Here is a 19835-nt window from a genome sequence, read left to right as displayed (position 1 = left end):
AGTTCATGATTAGAAGTGAGGTCATATAGAATTGAGGATATGAGGCATAAGTGAAATGTACAGTGTTTCTATTTATGTAATAGAGTATCAGAGTCATTAAGAATAAAGACGAAAATTTATCGAGTGCTTATTATGTGGAGACACGGTGCTAAAGTGCTTCAGCTACATTATTTCATTTAATCTTTTGCCAATAACACCGCAGAGCAGATATTATCCTCAATTTTCTAGTTGGGGAAACAGACACAGAGTTCTTAAATAACTTGCTGAAGATCACACCACTGATCTAGTATGTGATAGAGTTCATTTTCAAACCCAGTTCCAGCACACAACTCTTGCTCGTTTATCCACCATGTCCACAGAAAACAACAACAACAAAAAATGATTGTCAGCATTCAAGTGAATTGATAGAATTACAGGGGGAAAAATTGTTCTCTCTAACAAGAGTGTATTTACTACTGTGTCAGTCATTTCTTTTTAATGACAAAACAAAACAGAACAAAAACAACAACATCCCCCTCCTGCTGGGAAGGATTTGTCCCTGTAGAAAAAATAAATACCAATGTCACATTTGCTCATAATTAGTCAACTGAGTGAACCCAAAGCTTCAGGGAAACCTGCCATGCCCAGTCTCAGGGGAGACATTACATTTTAATGGTACATCTGGAAGCTGCAGTCCTACTCCTTGTCAGGAGATAAGCTTGGCAGTGATTGATTGCCCTGTCCGATGAGTTCCCTCTGTATTTAGCGCCTATCACTTCATCATTTAAATTGCTCCTGGAACCACCTCCGGTGCCCAGGCAGCTTCGCTTGCTCCCAGCTCTCAGATTCTTCTGTCATCTTAGCCTGCTTATTTTACGGGCCTCCCAGAATGCCTCTGGGCCAGTGCCCTGACAGAAGGTCATCCTCCAACTAACGTCTGTTCCCTTACAAAATGGTTGACTCTCTTGAGAGGAAGTGCCAACAATCTGTTTGCTTCTCCCTAAGAAGAATTAAAATATTTTTGATCCACTTCTCCTACCCCTATACTTCCTTAATGAAAGAAACAAGGATCTAATTTCCTGTCAATACCACTCATTCTTAAAAAGGCAGAATTCTTGAAAGGTAGCTATCTCCTGAAGGAAAATCACAATAGAAAGACAATTATTATGACCAGTTGATTGAGAAAGTTTAATGCCCCCATTGGCTTTTGAGTTAGATTCAAACTTTTTAGTGCTCACTTCTGAGGCTCTCCCTCCTCCTGGTTGAGCTCATGTTGCGTTTTGTGAATTATTTCCACTTTCTGCTCGTGGACCCCTCTCCGGATCCCGTCTCCTTGGTCCTCACACAGCACCTACGGCTGGTATCAGCTCCGACCATCAGGCCACTTTCGGAGCCCCTCATTCGGGTCCCCCCTCAGGGCTTATTAATTCCCGTGTCTTGGGACCACCTCCATAGATTCTAAGGCCAAACAATGATGAGTTTTCCTGACAACCCAAGTGCCCATGATTTCCCCTTCTCTGTTCACTTACTGGGTTTTTTTGAGTGTGTTCCAATTTTTTCTACCACAGGCGGTGTTGCCCTTATTGAACTATAAACCCCACGAATAGAGACGTTGCCCCATTCTAGCCTGTGCCCTGGCACAGGCTGGAGCCCCTCTATACAAGTCTCACTGTTACATTTGCGGCAGTATGTGGTGTTGGCAAACAGAAACTTTCAATGCACATCTTTGAATTCCACTGTTGCCTCATTAGCATTGTTCCGCGTTGTAGAAGATAAGGTTAGTCCTGGTCCTTTTCCAAAGCAATTCACTTACTAATGCGCTGAAAAGATGGCCTTTTATGGTGGCCTCACTGGGCGCTCCCCAAAGACTGTGTGAAACTGGAGAGGCATAAATGACGGCATGCTTTTTCTTGGCTAGTCTTCTTTCACAAGCCCTAGGAAAACAGACAATCGCTGCTGATTAAAAAACAAAATAAAACGGAACAAGCAAACAAAACATAACAAAAACCTCTAAGCTTTCCCAAACTAGGTTCTGTTACTTGATTCAAGTCCTGACCCTACTGTTCTCTCACATTCCCCTTTATTAACTCTCGCTGTTGATTGCAACCATGTAATCCTTTGATCCTTTTGGTTCCTCTGGAATGCTTTGTTGGTGATAATTATCTAATTATCTTTTGAAGCCTTATGATAGATGTGTGTGTGTGTGTGTGTGTGTGTGTGTGTGCGCGCGGGGCGGTGGGGGGCGAGGGGTCCTCTTTCCTAAGATTTACCTACAGTTTTGCTTTAGATTGCCTTTGGCCTCAGAGAACAGTTACAGTATTTAAAACATTGAAAAATAAGAAAGTAACAGAAAGAAGAGAGGAAGGGAGGAAGGCTAACTTGGTTTGCTTTCAAATGGATGGATGGGAGCTCCTTAAATAACACGATGTTTCATAAATCTCCTGGCAGTGAAGCTATGGTAGATTTCATTCCTACGCTGTAGATAAGAGCTTAAAAAGGGAACGGGCGATACCTGACGTGGTGCCTCTGTAGTCATCTGGGATGGCAGAAATGAATCCAGTTGTGCTTGCTTTTTGAAGTTTACTACATTTAAGATTTGTGGCTGTAAGAGATGAGATGATCTGGGTTACATTGGTGCTCATGTAACCAAGTTATTGTCGGATGATATGTGAGGATAATTGTTACTCCACTTGCCTGTTTTCTACTTGACTAGAAACCCTAATATCCAATAAAAACTTGTCCCCCAGTGTGCTCCACCTAAGGCTTATTTTAAGGCAAGAACTGGTATCTGGGGGAGGGCCCCTTAATCATGATATCAGCCCAAGCATCTCTCAGCATGATTACCAGTTGCACAATATTAAACTTGTGATGTTACTTGTTCAGTTGCGTCCTAGAAGTTTAGTCCTCGATATGTAACTTCAACCTGGGGGTCTCAGCATCTTGGAAGCTTTTTTTCCGGGTGTGTTTTCGTTTGCCTCGGCTGCCTGTCATAGCTACGGAAGTCCGTGCTGTCCTGGATAGAGCTGAGAAAATATTCACCGGTCCAGCTCTTTTACAAACTACTGAAGTCGACAATATGATTCCTCATTTGCCGGCCTTCTATGCCATTCTTCATTGTCTGGGTCCATTTTGGGTGCCCCAGATTTTAGAGTGTGACTTTCTTAGCTTCATACAACATCCCTTTCCCCCAGCCAACATAACTCCATGGAAGACCTACAAGCCGTTCATTTCCCCAAGACTGCAACTTCATTTTCTGCACCTTCCTTCATCAGAGCCAGAAAAGCATGGGGCATGAGACGACTATAAAACTGCATCTTTCTGGGCTTATCTGGGAAATGCTGGGAAGAGAGGACCTTATTTCACCACCTAATGACACCATCACACTATTTGACAGCCTATCCAGCCAAAGAAGGAAGGTGGTGTCTCCCGTCAGACTTTCCCATGCTGGGTTTACGTCTTGATTTTATTTCACATGAGCTATGTGGCCTTGAGCTAATGACTCAGCCTCACTAAGCCTGTGTCTTCGTCCTTCAAGTGGGGATCCTGACACTACTGACAGGTCTAGTAGATTTAGCGTAAGTATTAAATTGGATCACATAGGTAGCACATAGTGTGCTTGCAAATATGAACAGAAGAAAGGGACAAAGCAGCGGAGTAAAAGTGCAAGAGAGATGGAGAAGCCATCAGTGTCAAATAACCAGAATGGGAATCTGTTTTTCTATAAATAGACCGGATACGCCCTATTTGCACGGACTTAAGAAATTATTCAAGCCTTATCGTTTTCTCAGTTTTCCTGGAACGAAACATTTCCCTCAGGCTCCAGCCCAAAGGGCAGAGAACGCCTTGTGTCATTCTGGGTAAATGGTCCATGAGCAGGGAGAGTAGGGCCAGGCAAGGAAGGGAAGCTTGGTCTTAGGGGAGAGCCCGGCGCCCGCCCGACTCTGCCCTCGGCAGGCTAGGTAGCCTCGGGCAGGCCACTTCTCGCAGGCCTTGGTCTCTTCAGCAGGCTGAGCTGGCTGCCATCTAAGGCCTCTTCTGCTCTGTGTAGACTCGGGCCTCTGAGCCAGGAAAAAATACTGGGCAATGAAACCTGTGAGGGAAACCCCAAAACCACCCTCAACTTTGAAAAGGTGTTATGGAAACACCTAGGCATTGCTCTCTGTTGGTCATGTGTGTGGATTCCTGCAGACGAGCGCCAGTCTATTATTTCTGCTTGTGGTGACAAACTGCGCTGCTGTGTCCACACCTCACCATGTACCCACTTTCTGAAAAGAAAGGAAACCAGCTTGGCACATGTAAAAATGCTCCAGGCTGCTTTCACACCGGCAGCTTTCTTTAACAAGTAACCGAATACATGACTGCTCCATCCTGCAGCACCCACCTTTTCTCCTGGCAAAGCAGCGCCCCATGGCTTACTGAAAAGGAGATGTGTAATCAGCCAGAATCCACTCAGTTTCGCTCAGCCCAGTGACATTTCCGACCCCTCTTTCACCCCCGTGAGTGAGGGCAATTATTTCAGCCATGGCAAAAGCAACGGAGAGTGGTCTTTGGCAAGAAAGCCGAAAGGTCATTGAAACCGCCCTGTTTCGGTAGCTGTTCAGCCTCTTCCTCTGACCAAGACCCTTTCTGGTAGCCGCCATGACTAATTCTGTGGGCTTCTTCTCAGTCTCAGAAAGCGTGCCCCACCCTGCCCAAGTCACTTTCCACCAGGCCTCTGATTTCCCAGCCGTCTCCCCATGCTTCTATATGTTTAAGCTCCTTTTGTCTTTTAGGAAGAGGGCGATAGTCTTGACCAAGGATGTATTCTGAAAATGGGGCTGCTGGCCACTCTCTGAGTCTTGGAAGGTATTCTTCCAGCAACCCCTTTTTTCTGTCTTCCTGACTCACTTCCCCTGCCCCCCACCACCACCACTTCAGACATTCCCCCTTTATCTAGTGAAACTTCTTATCACTTCTTCCTCCATGCCTCTCTGCTGGCTGGCTTCTCTACAGAAAGCTCTCCGCCCACCTTGTCAAGCAAATCTTTACTTTCTGAACAATTTCTTACAACTCCCCCTAGCAAATCATTCTAACATCACCTATTTCTTTAGCACTCAAGGGCTACTATGGTATGTGTACATGCACATCTGTTACTTGACAGAGATTCTTTTTTTTTTTCCCTAAAGATTCTGTGCATTCCTAAGAAGAATGAAAGGTCTTCATTTTACTTCTCTTCACAGAGACTGGACAGTAAACCCTGTTCTGTAATAAATATCATTGAAGATTTACTGAGGTACTGAAGCCGATTCTATTTTGTATCTTTTGAGTAAGCTACAGCGCTAAACATTTACTTCGTAATTCTTGCTTCTAAGATGTGATACTGCTTAGTCAATTTAGTGTAACACTAAAGTGAAAGTTGAGAGTTATTTTTCATTTCTCTAAAATGAAATGCTTAATTTTCCTATGCTTCCAATTAATATGCCCTGTGCTGATATGATAGGGAAGAGTCAAAATTAGTGTTTCATTATAAATGAACTGCAAGTACAAATTATCATGTCTGTCTTTACACTTCCAAGTGAAGGCAGGCTCCAGAAATTTTACCTTTATTTGAAAGTGCACACTTTTGCTACATGTGCATTTTCCTGGTGTATGTGCCCGAAAGTGACCTTTGCGATATCAACGTCTCCTTGGCTTCACTTTTGTTCCAGTTTAGTTAGGGCTAAATCCATTCTTCTCAGTTAAAAATAAGGCTTTCATGTGACTTGAGTGGTCAGCGTGCTGGTAGGCCGTGATAAGGTGCTTAATATTAGTGCTTCCTGATGACCGAACAACCCATAAACCTATCATCTCTTTGAGCTGTAGAACACATTTATTTGTCCTTGGATCCTGGCCTGAAACACCATTTCCCATGCAGCCTCGATGTTTGGTTAAAACCAATAACCATTCATCCCTTTCAGGTGCATCGGTTCTGCGTGCAGCTATCACTGAATGAGATCTGAGCACACTTTTTCAACTTAAGTTCCCTTTAGAGGTTCTGAAGGCCACTGCTGAAATCCCTCAAATGGATTCAAGAAGACCTAAGACAGGAGGCAGGCGGCCTGACCTTGAGGGAAGGGGTGAACCCGGAGGCCCTGAGGCTTTCTCTAAGATCCTCTGTGGGAGTCATGAGATGCTGAGGCCAGAGCGTCTCCTCTCCTACTTGGCACCTTCGTTCCGCTCATCTGTGAGGCTAACAAGGGCCTTATTTATTAGTTCTTCCACTTCTCTTACCCTCTCAGGATTAGAGCTTTACCATCCGAGAGCCAGAAAAAGCAAAAATAAACAAAGTTCGTCAATCTCAATGAAATTCTCTCAGTATTCTGGGGATGAAGGACTTTTGGAAAACACTAGATTTTTTTTTTCTTAATCTCTTACGTTGATGAAGCAGTTTACAATGTATTAAGCATTTAAATAGATATTACTTTATCCAAATATGAAGAAGGAGAGTGTTATGTTTATGGTAAGTATTGGGGGTTCATAAATCTAGTAAGGTGTAATCAGGTTAAAACCCTTTACAGACATGAAAAATCCTCCCAGTTGGCGGAGGCTTAACATTTATTGAACAAAAATAGCTGATGGGATTCTGTAATATTGATGCTAAAAATGAATTAATATTTTTCTAGTTTTCAGGGAATAGTTGGATATTACTTTTGAAGGTGGTACTATATATAAAAAAAATGTTGACCTACTACATTCAAAGATCACGATATATCATCACTTGAGAAAACACTACGTTTGAGCTGTGTAGATTCTCAAGAAGATATTGTCATGAACCTCTCTGGTCCCCCTTTTAACTGTTGGCACAAATTTTACACAGCTAGCTGAAAGGAGCATACTGTGACTGTTGAAGAGCGTGAACCCAATGGACCCATCACCTGTGCACATGCCTTCACTAACCCAATGCTCAAAAATTATCAGTTAACCCATGAAATTGGATGTAACCCTGATCCAAGGCTTACTACTGGTATTGTAGGAAGTAACATCCACGATTGCTTAGTATGTGGCTCTGATTTGACCCATAGGATCAACATTTCTGGTCTGTTGAGGTAGTTGCAATGGTGTTTCAGTGCATCTAGTAAGCACCATTAGATACCAAAGAGATTTTAAAATATTGGCATCTCCAAGATTCACTGCCAGGTTTATCAGGGCCCAGTAAAGTCGGCTTTCTTCCTTTCCCTGGAACGTCTTCCTTGATTCCAAGTTCAAAGAGTATTGAAATGAATCACCAGGCCACAAGTATCAACCAAGTATTTGTTAAGTACTTCATGTACAACAGAGTTTTCAGTGAAAGATAGAGTCTGGATAAAACAAAGAGAAAAAGTACAATAAAAAACCTGGTCCTTGTGTGTGGGGCCTAATTGCAGAGATGGGACCCAGACATGCAAAACAACCAGAGAACAATTGCACAACAACAGATAAACAAGTGAGATGTTTCGGAGAGACATCTGGTCCCTGCACCGTTTATAGCTAATTCCAGTGGTGAATAAGGGAAGTGGAACTGACTGTTTCTGAAGAGAACACGTCCTGATCCTCTGGCAGCAAGGTGGATGTTTTCTGCCAGGAGGGAACGCTGGATGGGGGCTGTTTGTTTTTTCTCCAAACAGGAAACCTCTTCCATGCTAATGGAAGCTTCAAAAGGATTGCTGCAGCAGATGGAAAGAACCCATATACATTCATGCATTCAATTAGCGGGGACTAATTGAATTTGAGGATTAACGTGTCATTAGAGAGAAGCAAAACCTATTTATGTCTCCCATCTATGGTTACGCACTCTAAGAGAGACTTGGCACAGGTGGTGTTTGAATATTAGACCGCTACAGCATTTAATGGCCTGTAGATGCCGCTGATGGATTCGCCCCAATGATAAGGTGATAATAAGATAAGTGAGATGTGTGCTCTGCACCCTCAGCTTCACATTTCAGGGGTGGAGAAGCGGGTGTGCACAGTATGAGGGATATAGGACTAGCGTTCAGTGAGTGGTTATCCTCTCCTCTTTCCTCCACCACCAAGCAGTTTCTTCTCTCACATCTGATTATTATTAAAGGGAGATTGCGGATTGAGCTCCCCTTAGATAAAACTCCTCATTCAATTCTGCCTAATCTTTTCTTTGCCTTTCTTCTTCCTGCTCCAAAAAGGTGGCCCTCCCATAAGCAGTGATCCGCCATTTTTCTTTTTCTGCTGAGATGTGACGTCAAACAGATGATACTTTATGCACAAGACACTCCCCTATGTGACACAGGTAACAAAGGCTATTGCGTGTGGCCATTTCCCAGTGCTCACTGAAAGTCAACACCAATCCCCTGACTCGAAGCACATCACAGTGCACATGTATGATGAGACAGGCTTTATTTTACAAAAGCAGCCCCAGCATGGTCCCCACACATTCTTCTTCAATATGATTTTGACACTCTTTCCATGGAGATATGGGGTCTGTGTCCATTCCTCTTGAATGAGGGCATGCTTGAGACTACAGCAGAAGTGACACTATATGACTTCCGAGGCTAGATGACGTCCACTGGGCTCTCCTTGGGAAGATTGCTTTGGAAAGCCAGCCACCATTTCAAGAGGAAGCCCAAACAGCCCGTGGAAGCCCACTCAAGGAGAACCAAAGCTCCCCGCTGAAGCCAGCACCCAGTTCCCAGTCATGTACGATCACCTTAAAAGTGGATCTCTCAGCTTTTAGTGGAGCTGCCCCAAATGATAGCAAGTGGAGCGGAGACAAACTTGCCGCTGACCCCATCTCAATTGGCAGAGTTTTGAGCAAAATAAATCACTGTTGTGTTTTAAGCCACTATGCTTTGGGATGGCTTGCTATGCAGCTGTGGAGAACTGATATAAATGTGTGTGTCACTATAAGAATAATCTTGAATCTCTTCTATATTATATATAAAAAAACAACACTCAGTATTTTACCTATTATTAACAAATAACTTGACATGTATCTCATTATCAATTGTCAAAACCTCCCCTGGGCCTAGATTAAAATGCAGAGGTCTTTAGAAATATCGGATTCCTCCTTTTCCTCACCTCATCTTGGACTTGTTCAGTATGACTATGTAAAATAATATTAATTACAGTCATTTTCATGAGCTGCTTCTCATTATGCCTAATTAGCACAATCACAGTGGTTCTCCATACCATTAACTATGTGCTAGATTACTTTTGCTGAGTTTGACGATTATGCTAAATTCCATTGTGGGAATCTAAGCTATCACAGTTTGTTGCTCATGTGCCAGGGTTGGCTGCCCACAAAGTAGAAAAATTGAACAGAATGCTTCTGCTAAGGTAAAGCTCTGCAGAAATATGGATGTCAGCGAAGTGAGAGCTTGGGCAGCTGACAGTGCAACCTTGCCAGTGGCTGAGCAATTAGTAACTTTGAATACAGGAGAAGTATGAAGACTCCAGTGATGATCAGATCAAGGGAATTGTGACGACATTTGCTCGGGCTGTGCTCACTATTCACTGTCTCCTTTGGCTTAAAAAGAGGTGCCAAGCTATAAATTGATTCAACTTCATTTTGTACGTGATGCATTCCTTAAACATTTATTTGGGGTCATTTGTGTTAACTTTTGCCCACCCTGCTCCAAGTTAAACCAAGGAGAAATTGCATGGTGGAAAGAACTCTGACTTAGGGGATAGAAACAATAAAATAAAAGTACATGAAAAGAAACAGGAAAATAAACAAAAGGCCCTCTGTTTCTCAGTTGGATTTTAACTATCTGTATGACCCTGGAAAAGTTGTCATTTCTAAAGACCTGGTTTGCTAATCTAGGAAAGGAGAGGGTTAGACCAAGGCCAAGTACAGCTCTGGAATGTGGAATCTGATGACTTCTCAAGGGCTAGTTTTAGGTTATGATTCTTACTTTGCAAGAAAATATTTAGGAGTGAAAAGTATGCAGAACTTGGCAGAGTCAGATATATATTTATGATCCTCAGTGAATCAACTGACTTTTTCCCCTTCAGTATCAAGTCTTTCTCTGCTCAACAGTTTCTGTTTTGATTTTTAATTTTTTCTCCCAAATGAAAAAAAAATAGAAGATTTAAATGACTGCTATCATTAGAAGACAAATAACTTGGCAGTATATTAATAATATTAATTTAAAAATTAAAAGACAACTGAATATGAATGATTAAACTTTTTTACTAGAGTTGCAACTCTATTTTATATATAATAACATTATTTCAGTTGATTTATTGAGAATTACAAACATATATGTGCCTTTGCCAAGTTCTATGTACTTTGTGTTCTTAAATATTTTCATCTGCAAAGCACGAATCACAAATGTAAACTCTTCCTATGGAAGTAGTCATATGCCAAATTCTAGAACTGTAGTTGGCCTTAGTCTAACTTTCTCATTTCATAGATGCAAAATGGTTCTTTCTGTGTATAATGGGGTTCAAAACATCAGTATTCCATGGTGTTTTACACAGAAGACTGTAATAGTCAGATTCTCTGTTCCTTGAGTTTGTTTGAAAGGTAGAGTCTCAAAAGACCGGATTTTAGCTTCATTTTCCTAATAAGAGTACCGAAGCTTGGTAACTTGCCCAAGGTTACAGCTAGTTAATGGTACTCACAGGACTCAAACTTAGGCAGTCTGATTCTAGACTAATTTACAATATACCCCCTCCTACTTTGGACTTCTTGCCAACATGTCAGTGCCCCGAGAGGATGGTGTTTACTTTGGACAGTTCTATCCCCAGATCCTTGAACACAGCGTGGCATGGTGGGAGCAGCCAAGGATTCCGGCACTGTTCCCTCCCTACCCTGAATCCAGGTGAAAGCGGCCATTTTTTCTTTCTATGCACAGATGTCTGAGGACTGTTGGGAATCGAGGCCTCAAGAGGAAAGATTGAGAAGGAAGACGGTGATTTCTTCCTGGCAGTCCTGACTTCTCAGCTCCAGCTTTCTGTCTCAGGGTGTTCACTTTCCAGCAATTTTTTGGAAGGCATAGATAGCACTGAAGGAAAAACATCATTTCATGTAAACTAACAATTCAGCTACCCACCTCTGAAGATGACAAACTCCTCAGTTCTCTACCCCCTTACCTTCCTGTCTCACTACCTACCTTTATGTGATTTAATTGTCCAGGGACGTTATTAATTCATGTACTCTGTAACCTTTATGTCCCATTAACAATTTGACTTCCTGTACTTCTTTGCCATTGAGAGCATCATTTCTTCAGTAGGAAGGAATTTTGGAAAAGGCAAGAAGACATGCTCAGAGCTGAAGAAATAATAAGGACTAATACTGGAGTCATAACAACTCATTATTTGTTTTTAAGTTTGATATTTCAGAAGGTTGTTATCTGGAGTTGAAGACTAATGGATTCAGGGTCTCTATGCAGAGGAAATCTTAAACAACAGTGTTTGTAGGGAGGGACATTAATCAGGAGAGAGAAGTGGGCTTTGTGCCTAATAATGTTTGCATAATAGCGCCCCTTGGGTGTATTGCTTGACTTATAAATAAATATTCATGCTTTCCATCTCCAGTACCATTGGAAATTATTTGTGGTTATGCTTCTGTTATATGATCGTCAACGTGTTCATGGGGACTTCAGGCTGGCAGGCTGTTGGAAATGAACAAACATAAATCACAGCGCTTGTGAATGAGTCTGGGGTAGAAATTAAAAGAGGCTCTGATAGGGGTGATCTGGAAGAATTGGTCTGGGAGCAGCTCCCAACTGTTTCTAGAAGGGGAGCAGAACCATACTGGTGTGCTTAAGGACATGATACGCTCCCCTGGTTTACCTTTAACTCTTCAATAGCTCATCATCACCCGCAGGATACAAATCCAGGTGCCTTACCTGTACATATGAGGTGCCCACTGGAGTGGTCCCTGTGACTTGGCAGCACCTCGCCTTAGTGCACTCCCCACCCCAGATAGGATACTAGACAGCGCTTTGCAGCTTCCCTCCAGCACCATGACTTCGAACATCCATGTTTTCATTCATATCCTACCTTCATCTTGTAAGGGTTTGCCAAGCCTTCTTTGCGAATTAATCCCACTTAATCACGGAACAGTTGGCTTAAATTTTTTCTCTTCCAAGAAACCTTCTTTGAACTCCACAGTTGAGGGAATAAAATTGCCCGCAGTCTTCCTCCCTTTCTCCCTTCCTTCCTTCCTTCCTTCATACCTTCCTTCCTTCCTTCCTTCCTCTATCTTTCTCCCTCCCTCCTTCCTTCCTTGTCTTGATTTATTACATGCACCAAATTTTATTACACAAGTGCTTTAAATTAATGAATTTATTTTTCTCCTTTATTCTTACATTCTTTCTCTTTCCTTTATCCTTTATTTTCTAGGAAAAATTTTAATATGATTTGGAAAACATAGGCTCTGTGCTGTGTTGAACTTGAGTGTGTGTGATTTTCAAGCTCAGCGTTAACTGCCCCCTCAGGCAATTTCCCTCACCTTTCTTTCTTTCCTAATATGGATTTCTACTTCAGTGAAGAGAACACCCTGTTGCCTAGAAGTCCAAACTGATTTCTTCTTCCAGACCTGCAGTTGCTAATATTTTCTCCTGCCCTCCAGTGTAGGGTTTACATCTCAGAGTTAAGCCCCATCTCATTGGCTCCTTCACCTGGGCCTTCGCCTGATGGGGTCTGTTACCAGAGAGGTGTCTGCCTGACTTTGCACACCAGTTTTCCTACTGCTGGCTCCCTCCAAAGTGCCCGTATGTCTTTTTCATGTACAGTCCCAAAAGGACTGAAAACTACTCTTTCTGGTAATATTCCTATTTATAAAACTTCCTGTTTTATCCTTACTGCAGAGAGATGAGCAGGACAGTGGTTAACCCTATTTTACAAATAAGAAAATCTATTTTAAAAAGGTTGGATGACTTTTTCAATTTATGTGCCGGGGAAATTCCGTGATTAGACTTACACTCCAATTCAGAGCCTGTTCACGCCACGATAAGCTTGATAACCTATAGAGACTATGTTCTTCTGTTTTCTGTAGGCCTCACAAGGCCTCGGGGAGCTCTGTGCAGTGAGGTGATAGCGGGCCCTGACAGAGACCTGGGATGGACACAGGGACCTGCAGCATGGTGACAACTGGGCCACTGCTGGCTCTGGGCCCCAAGAGAGTCCCTTTCCTCTGAACCCCAGTGTCTCCATTTATAACATGAAGAGTGAGCCACGGGTTTTCTTAGGCTCTTTTGACACATAACATTTTGTTAATTCCCTCCATGTTATTTTTATTTCTTTCCCCTTCTGGCTTCCATTTGCTCTCTTAGCTTTCTTCGCAGTCAGCTCACCAACTGACGGTTGGGCATTGACAGTGTACAAAGCATTGTGCCAGGATCCAAAGGGAGATGAAAGGGTATCACTTACAGCTGGTTATGGAAAGGAAGCATTCTCCCCTCTCTTCCCTGTTCTCCTTTTCCCCCTCTTCTTCCTTCATCCTTCTCCCTCCGGTGCTCAAGCAGCCCTCATCATGTGCACGGGTTTTCAAAGCTTCTGCTTTGGTCAGGGAGGGAGAGGGAGGAAAAAATTACCAGCAACTGCAGGTCTGGGAGAAGAAACCAACTGGGACTTTTAGGCGACAGGATGTTCTCTTCACTGAAGTAGATATAATCCATATTAGGAAAGAAAGAAGGTCAGGGAAATTGCCTGAGGGGCCAGTGAACGCTGAGCTGGACGGAAAGCGCTGGGTCCTGGGCCAGGGACTGAGCTCCACACACCCATGATCCTTTGCATCTGGTGCCCCAGGGCTCCTAAGTGTCCACAGAAATGCTTGGAGGGCTCTGCTCAGGGACACTCAAGGGCTCCACATACTCTGATGCATGATACGGCGTTTTTGGCTAACTATATGAGAGACTACTCAAACGAGACCAATACAGTGACGCTTTGAAAAAGAAATCATTTTCTTCTAAACGCCTGTGACATTAAAGCCCTACAATCAATCTATGTGTTGTGTAGTATTAGAATCTAGGCATTGATTTTTTTGAAAGGGACCATTTCCAACCGAATGCAGCCCTCATTGTCGTTAGACACTTATATGTTCTTTTCCCTTTGTTCAGTCATATTTTCTCATTCCTCTTCTACACCCCACATGACATGCACACGCACTGCTGTTTCTCCCCCCAAGGCTGCATATTCTTACAATTAGTTTAGGTTACCTAAGACTCTTAGAGTTCTTTCCGTAAGAGTCACCAATGAATGCGATGCTAAACACATGGTTTTTTAATTCAGAACATAATTAAAATATACTTGCTGCTGCTTCACTGCCCCTGGTCCTCTTCATTTCCATAGCAGAAGGTATTTATTTATCATTTCAAATCACACACACAAAACTGACGGATGATTTTTTGAACCCCAAGAGGGCAAAGTGGAAGGAACTGGCAAGCTGGCAGCAACACCAATCACAATAGGTACCTGCTCTGCATCGGTGGATGAGTCAGGAACATTTATAAGATTTACTGAATCCCTTCAGCAATCCTGTAGGATTTAGACTTGCTGTTTTACAGATGTGGAAACTGAGGCTCAGAGGGGCTAAATGATTTGCCCAGTGTTCCACAGCTTGTAAGTGTCAGAGTTAGGATTTGAACCCAATCTGTGCTCCTCCAAATGTCACGTTCTCTTTGCTGTCCCAGGGCTAGAGGGGGCTCAGGTAGGCTTTAGAGTGATACAGGGGATGGGAGCCCAGATAGGGAAGGGCTGGGGAGGAGGCCTTAGTCTGTTCCTAGAGTCAACTTTTGGCATGCTTCTCCTCCCCTGGACCCCGCCCCGAGTGTAGACTCTTTCTGCCAAATATAGATCCAGCCCTTGGTAATCATTTTAATGAGAGGGTCTTCTACTAATGGGACATCTCTCTTTTGTCTTTCACAGCAATTTTGCAGGCAGTAATAGCTGGTGATCTTATGAAGGTAAGATATCTTCCTACCAAAACTTTTGGTGATTCTTTAAGAATTTTAAATCAACGTCATTTCCCACCAAATTTTCATGATTCCATATATCACGTATCCAGCCCCTGCCTGTGCTGGCTGAGTAGAAAGAGGAAGGATGCTCTTGAGAACTGAACAGAGCGGGTGGGAGGAGTCCTCACAGCGTCGCCACATTTCCAAACCACAAAGCGTTTCTGTAAGAGCACCGAGCAATTTTTCTTGACTAGATAACATGGTTGCAGGGCCCCAAGTGCCCACAGTGCCCAGAATCTCTGCTCCCTAGAAGCTGATGTTGGAAGTTGAAAGATTTCTTTCTAGACAAGCCTTGAAATGAATGCATCTGTAAGAATTACCTAGACAATACCCAGAGATACGTTCTCCAGGCTAGAGCCTATGTCTTTCCACATTACGACAGTTTCATATTTTGGGGAACCCAGTCAACCAAAAGAAGATACTCGATCGGATCTACCTTGAATGTTTTAATGTGTGCTTATGTTTTCCGGTGAATTTTAGCTCAGAGGGAAGGGAGTGGTCACTGGTACTTCTAGAGGGAAGGTAAATTCTGAAGTCCGGCTGCCTGGGTCCGGATCTTGGCTCTGCCACTCACTATATGTGTGACTTTGTATAGTTGTTTAATTCTCTCTGTGCCTCAGTTTCTTCATCTGTAAAATGGCATGACAATTTTGCCCCTCTCTTTGCTTTGTTGTGAAGATCGAATGTGCTAATGCATGTGAAGCTCATAAGGCAGCTCCTATTACATAGAAGGGACTCTAAAAAGTTAGCTATTTTATTAATTTAATGTCAGTTTGTGTTTTTTTGAATAGCTGAACATAGGGGACATGCATATCTATAAGTATAAAGGCGATGCAAATGTACAGCACAGTCTATTCTGAAAGCTGTGTTGGATCCCATGTCCTTATCAGGCATGGGGACTCATGACTGCCCAGGTATGCCTGTTTAACCCACATTGCCACAGATCTGCTCTGTGATATCAGCAGCTGCCTAGGGGCAGAAGCAGTGCCTCCCTCGTCTGCCCGTAGAGTATATGCCGTTGCAGATCAAGAGACCAAAAGCCTTAAAAGAGAGCCGAGAAGCACTGCCCTTTATACAGCTCCTCTCGAAGCGCCTCTGTTGAAGCAGCTGAGAGGTCACTGTGCTTCATTTGTAACAGGTTACTACTAGCAGAAAAGCGATGGTGAGAAGGTCACCAGCCTCTTCCTAATCTGCTGCCCTTAGACACAGAATCCTGGAGAGGGTACCTGTGCTGTTGTCCAGAACATAGAGTGTCACTAGGAATTGTGACTCACAGAGAAGAGTGCTCTCCAAGCAGCACACCTGTGAGTTCGGTGGCATTACCCAGCAATGGATTAAACCAACCCTATCCTATATCCCCCTCAGAGCCTTCTGTGAGCAAGGCACGAGCAAGACCTACCTTGTCCTGCCTTGACAGAGCTTCTAAGCCAGTGCATTTTGTACACTACACCTGAAACCTTTTCATTTTATTTTGTATATGCTTTTACCTAGGCAACAATGTTTTGAGGTCCCTTGTTAGAGTACCACAGCTTTTTTTGTACTTAATAGAGAATTCTTTGAGATGTAGGAAATCGCTATATTCGGCCAGTTGTCTTATTACATTCTCTGTTGCAATTATTCCCTAAATAGCCAAGAAATGACATAAAAACCCCCTATTTACTGAGAGGGAAAACTATAGGGGCTTAAGGGTTGTTTTTGTGTTTGTTCTTTAGCTCTTTCCCTTTCTTGTTTCTACCTTTTCCTTTCCAAGTATTTGTCTTCCCCTTTTCTTCTCCATCTTTTTTCATTTTTTATATTCCATGTAGAAAGCAAAATAAATACTAAACTGGTTGAGAGAGAGAGAGAGAGAGAGAGAGAGAGAGAGAGAGAATACACTAGTGAGCAGAGAGCAGAAAGCTACAGGACAGCACCCCACCCGGTCCCCCAGTGAGGGCTGTTGTGAGTACAGCAGGACTGCATACCAGTAAGATGCCCACAGACAGACTTAATGTTCACAGTACCTAAAATGACCAAGGAAAGTCAAGTTCAAGACAGCTGATGGATTGGGTCAGCACTGCTCTGTTGAGCCTGAATCCTTGGTGGATCTGCCCCCAGAAAAGGGAGTGAGACAATGCAGTTAAACAGAACAGTTTGCTCTTAGATTTTCACAGAAAGCTAACAATTCCTCCTTCTGTCCTGTTGCCCCAGTTAGGGGCGAACGTCCCCCTGTGTTCCTTATTTCCATTCAATGACTCCTTTTTGATCCACTTTCTAGAAAGTCTTCCATGACTCTTTCCATTTCCCTGTTCGCACTTCCCTAGTGCCCTGTGGTAGCCCCATCACAGGCCTCTCCATTCCTGGGTAATTGACACGGTCTCCCCCGTGGACTGGGAAGTCTTGGAGGCCACTGACCGAGTCATCTTCTCCTGTTTCCCTGGCATCTGACACATGGCAGTTCTATGATTGGATCGGAGCGAAAGCATAAGCAATGAGTTGTTTGACCTTTTGAGATGCTTGATTTGCTGAGAATGTGGTGTCATCTAACTTCTTGGTGGCAGACACATCCCTTTTGCTTCTTACCTGCTGGGTGATTTGATTCTTATTTGTCCTACAACTGCCTTTTGGAAGCTCCAGAAGGCTCTTCTTGTTTGAAATATACTGCAGTTTGGAGAACAGGGACCCAGTTACACTTTCTGTAATGTTCAATATTTTACTTAGACCATATCCTCTGTTAGCCACCTTATTCTCAGGCGGCAGAGTCTTTTCTTTTCTTTTTCTCCTAGTCTGTTCTCATTGTTTAGGTGTTTTAGGGTTCTACCTCTGTGTTCTCTGAATCCTTTTGGTTCTCCTCCCGCGGATCATCTCTAGCCTGTTGGGTAGGTATTGGATGGCTAACAGAAGGCGTGAGGCTGGGCTACACATCGGATGGGGAAGGGCGGCATACCTGTGCGTGCTTGTGTGTGCTGTGTGCTGTGTGCAGTGATCTGACGAGGAAAACGGGAAGCAGCTTTTATATTCGGTAGCTAGGCTCGTTAGCGATTGAAGAAAAAACTAGAGGACAGGAAAGGAGCTTAGCTACCAGATGCCAAGTCATCCTGCCTATACCTTAATTATTCTTTAACTCATGAAAAGGCGGAGCCAACATAAGAAAGCGTTGGTTCTTTTTACCCTCCACTCCCTTGGGACAGGGACCAGTGCCCAGACAAGAAAAGACCAAGAAAAAAAAAAGAACAGAGAAAGAAATATGTATTGGGTTGTCAGAAAAGTCATGACGTATTTTTTTCTATGTTTTTCTTTGCAAAAATGTGTCATGACTTTTCCGACAACCCAATAATTCAGTATCCTTAGGCTGTTCCACACCCCTATACGCTCTCTGGAGTTAGTGCGACACTGGCCACACATTTGAGTGATAACACAATCAAGGAAGGTTACCTCATCTCGCTGACTTTCCCCTGTGTCCTCTGAGGCTGGAAACATTGGTGGTTTGCTCCATTACTCTTATTTTATCACCGGTTAGCTGTTTCCCTTGTTCCGGACTCTGTCTGAGCTCCTTTTCATATGTCTGTTTTTCAGCTCATAGAAAGCTATAAAAATGGAGGCAGTCTGCTCATTCAGGGACCAGACCACTGTTCACTCCTTCACCACGCAGCTAAAACCGGCAACGGGGAGATTGTGAAATATATCCTTGACCACGGTGAGTAGGCACAGTGACCCCAGGATTACTTATCCTTGAAATAGACCGAATTTTCTAAGTTGACTTTCACCCAGAATGGCGGGAAGGGCTCTCTAACTTTTAGCTGACTCTCCCTGCTTATTTGAGGGACCTGCGATTGCAGACCGCTGACCCATATGGGTAACCTTAACCAACCGATTCATAGAAATGATTTTCATACCAAGGTCTCTGCAGGGTATTTGGGTGCGAGGTCATTACAAAATAAAAGACTGGCATAATATGCCTTATGGTTTGGGGAAGAGCGTTTGTGTTTTGGGAAGTTCACTGGTTGGGACTCCGTACTTAATCTGTAGTCGATCATCCTGAGGATGGATGAGTGTATTTTTTCCATCTTTCTAGTTATTTATTTATTTGTTTGTTTGTTTATTGTTGTTGTTTGAATCTCATTCCTCTTTTCAACTCAAGTCACACTTTATTCTCTTCGGAAACGTCCGGTAGTCTCACATCCTCTGCGATGGCCAAGCTCACCCCCTAGGCAGCTTCCTACCTGGGTTTCTGATTTGCGGTTAGGACATTTGCTAGAAGCTGCACACACATTAGCACCCAAGCACCAAATCTTGACCATGACTTTCAGCTTCCCATGTTTGTTTATAGTGTTTCTAGGATTAAAAAAAAAAAAAAACAGGAATAAGGGAGGGGGATCTGCCTGACTTGGCTGTTTTTGAGGGAGAAGGAAAGGAATAGTCACTTGCTCTGACAGAGATCTTGGAAGGCTTTCTGTGAGCCTGTGGCCTACCCTCTTTGTATCCAAATTCAGTCTGTGAATGATAACTACATTAGTAGGCATTCACATTCCTTTTTTTTTTTTTTTTTCAGCTGAGCCATCCTGCCGCCTGTTGGCAGCTCAGCGGCTGCTCAGCTCAGGCTGGGACTTGAACCACTGTTGCTCAGAGCTCAAACTCTTGAGCGAGCTCTTAACCAACTGAGCCACTCAGCCGGCCCCACATTCCTTTTTGATGCTCTTTTTATTCAGCAGATGTCTTCTTTCATTCATTAATTCACTCATTCATTCATTCATTCATTCATTCATTCAATAAACACTTATTTGTGGTGTGCCTAATAGGAACTACCTGTTATAGACCAGCACACATACAAAATAAAATACAGTCACTGTTTTCAAGCAATTGAAAGCTAAAGAAAAAATAGAATCATATGCATAATTAAATTTAAAACCGTTGTATATAGATGTTTTAAGTCCTATAGTAAAGCCA

The 19835-nt window shown here is 43.1% G+C and overlaps 1 protein-coding gene across 9 annotated transcripts in view; it reads left to right on the top strand.

Annotated features, from left to right (window-relative positions):
- The window catches only part of DGKI (diacylglycerol kinase iota), a 258634-nt gene that overhangs the window by 215640 nt on the left and 23159 nt on the right, over nucleotides 1–19835 (top strand). For 7 of the 9 annotated variants that reach the window (XM_019653280.1, XM_019653283.1, XM_019653286.1 and 4 more), the window contains 2 exons: nucleotides 14824–14861; nucleotides 18465–18585. In XM_019653280.1, coding sequence (XP_019508825.1) covers nucleotides 14824–14861; nucleotides 18465–18585 — 159 coding nt within the window. Of the gene's footprint in view, nucleotides 1–10805; nucleotides 11465–14823; nucleotides 14862–18464; nucleotides 18586–19835 lie in introns of those variants that run through there. The other 2 variants (XM_019653284.1, XM_019653285.1) reach the window with 2 other exon arrangements.

Source organism: Hipposideros armiger, unplaced genomic scaffold (genome assembly GCF_001890085.2).
Source record: "Hipposideros armiger isolate ML-2016 unplaced genomic scaffold, ASM189008v1 scaffold_201, whole genome shotgun sequence".
NCBI lineage: Eukaryota > Metazoa > Chordata > Mammalia > Chiroptera > Hipposideridae > Hipposideros > Hipposideros armiger.
This window is presented reverse-complemented; position numbering and strand designations above follow the sequence as displayed.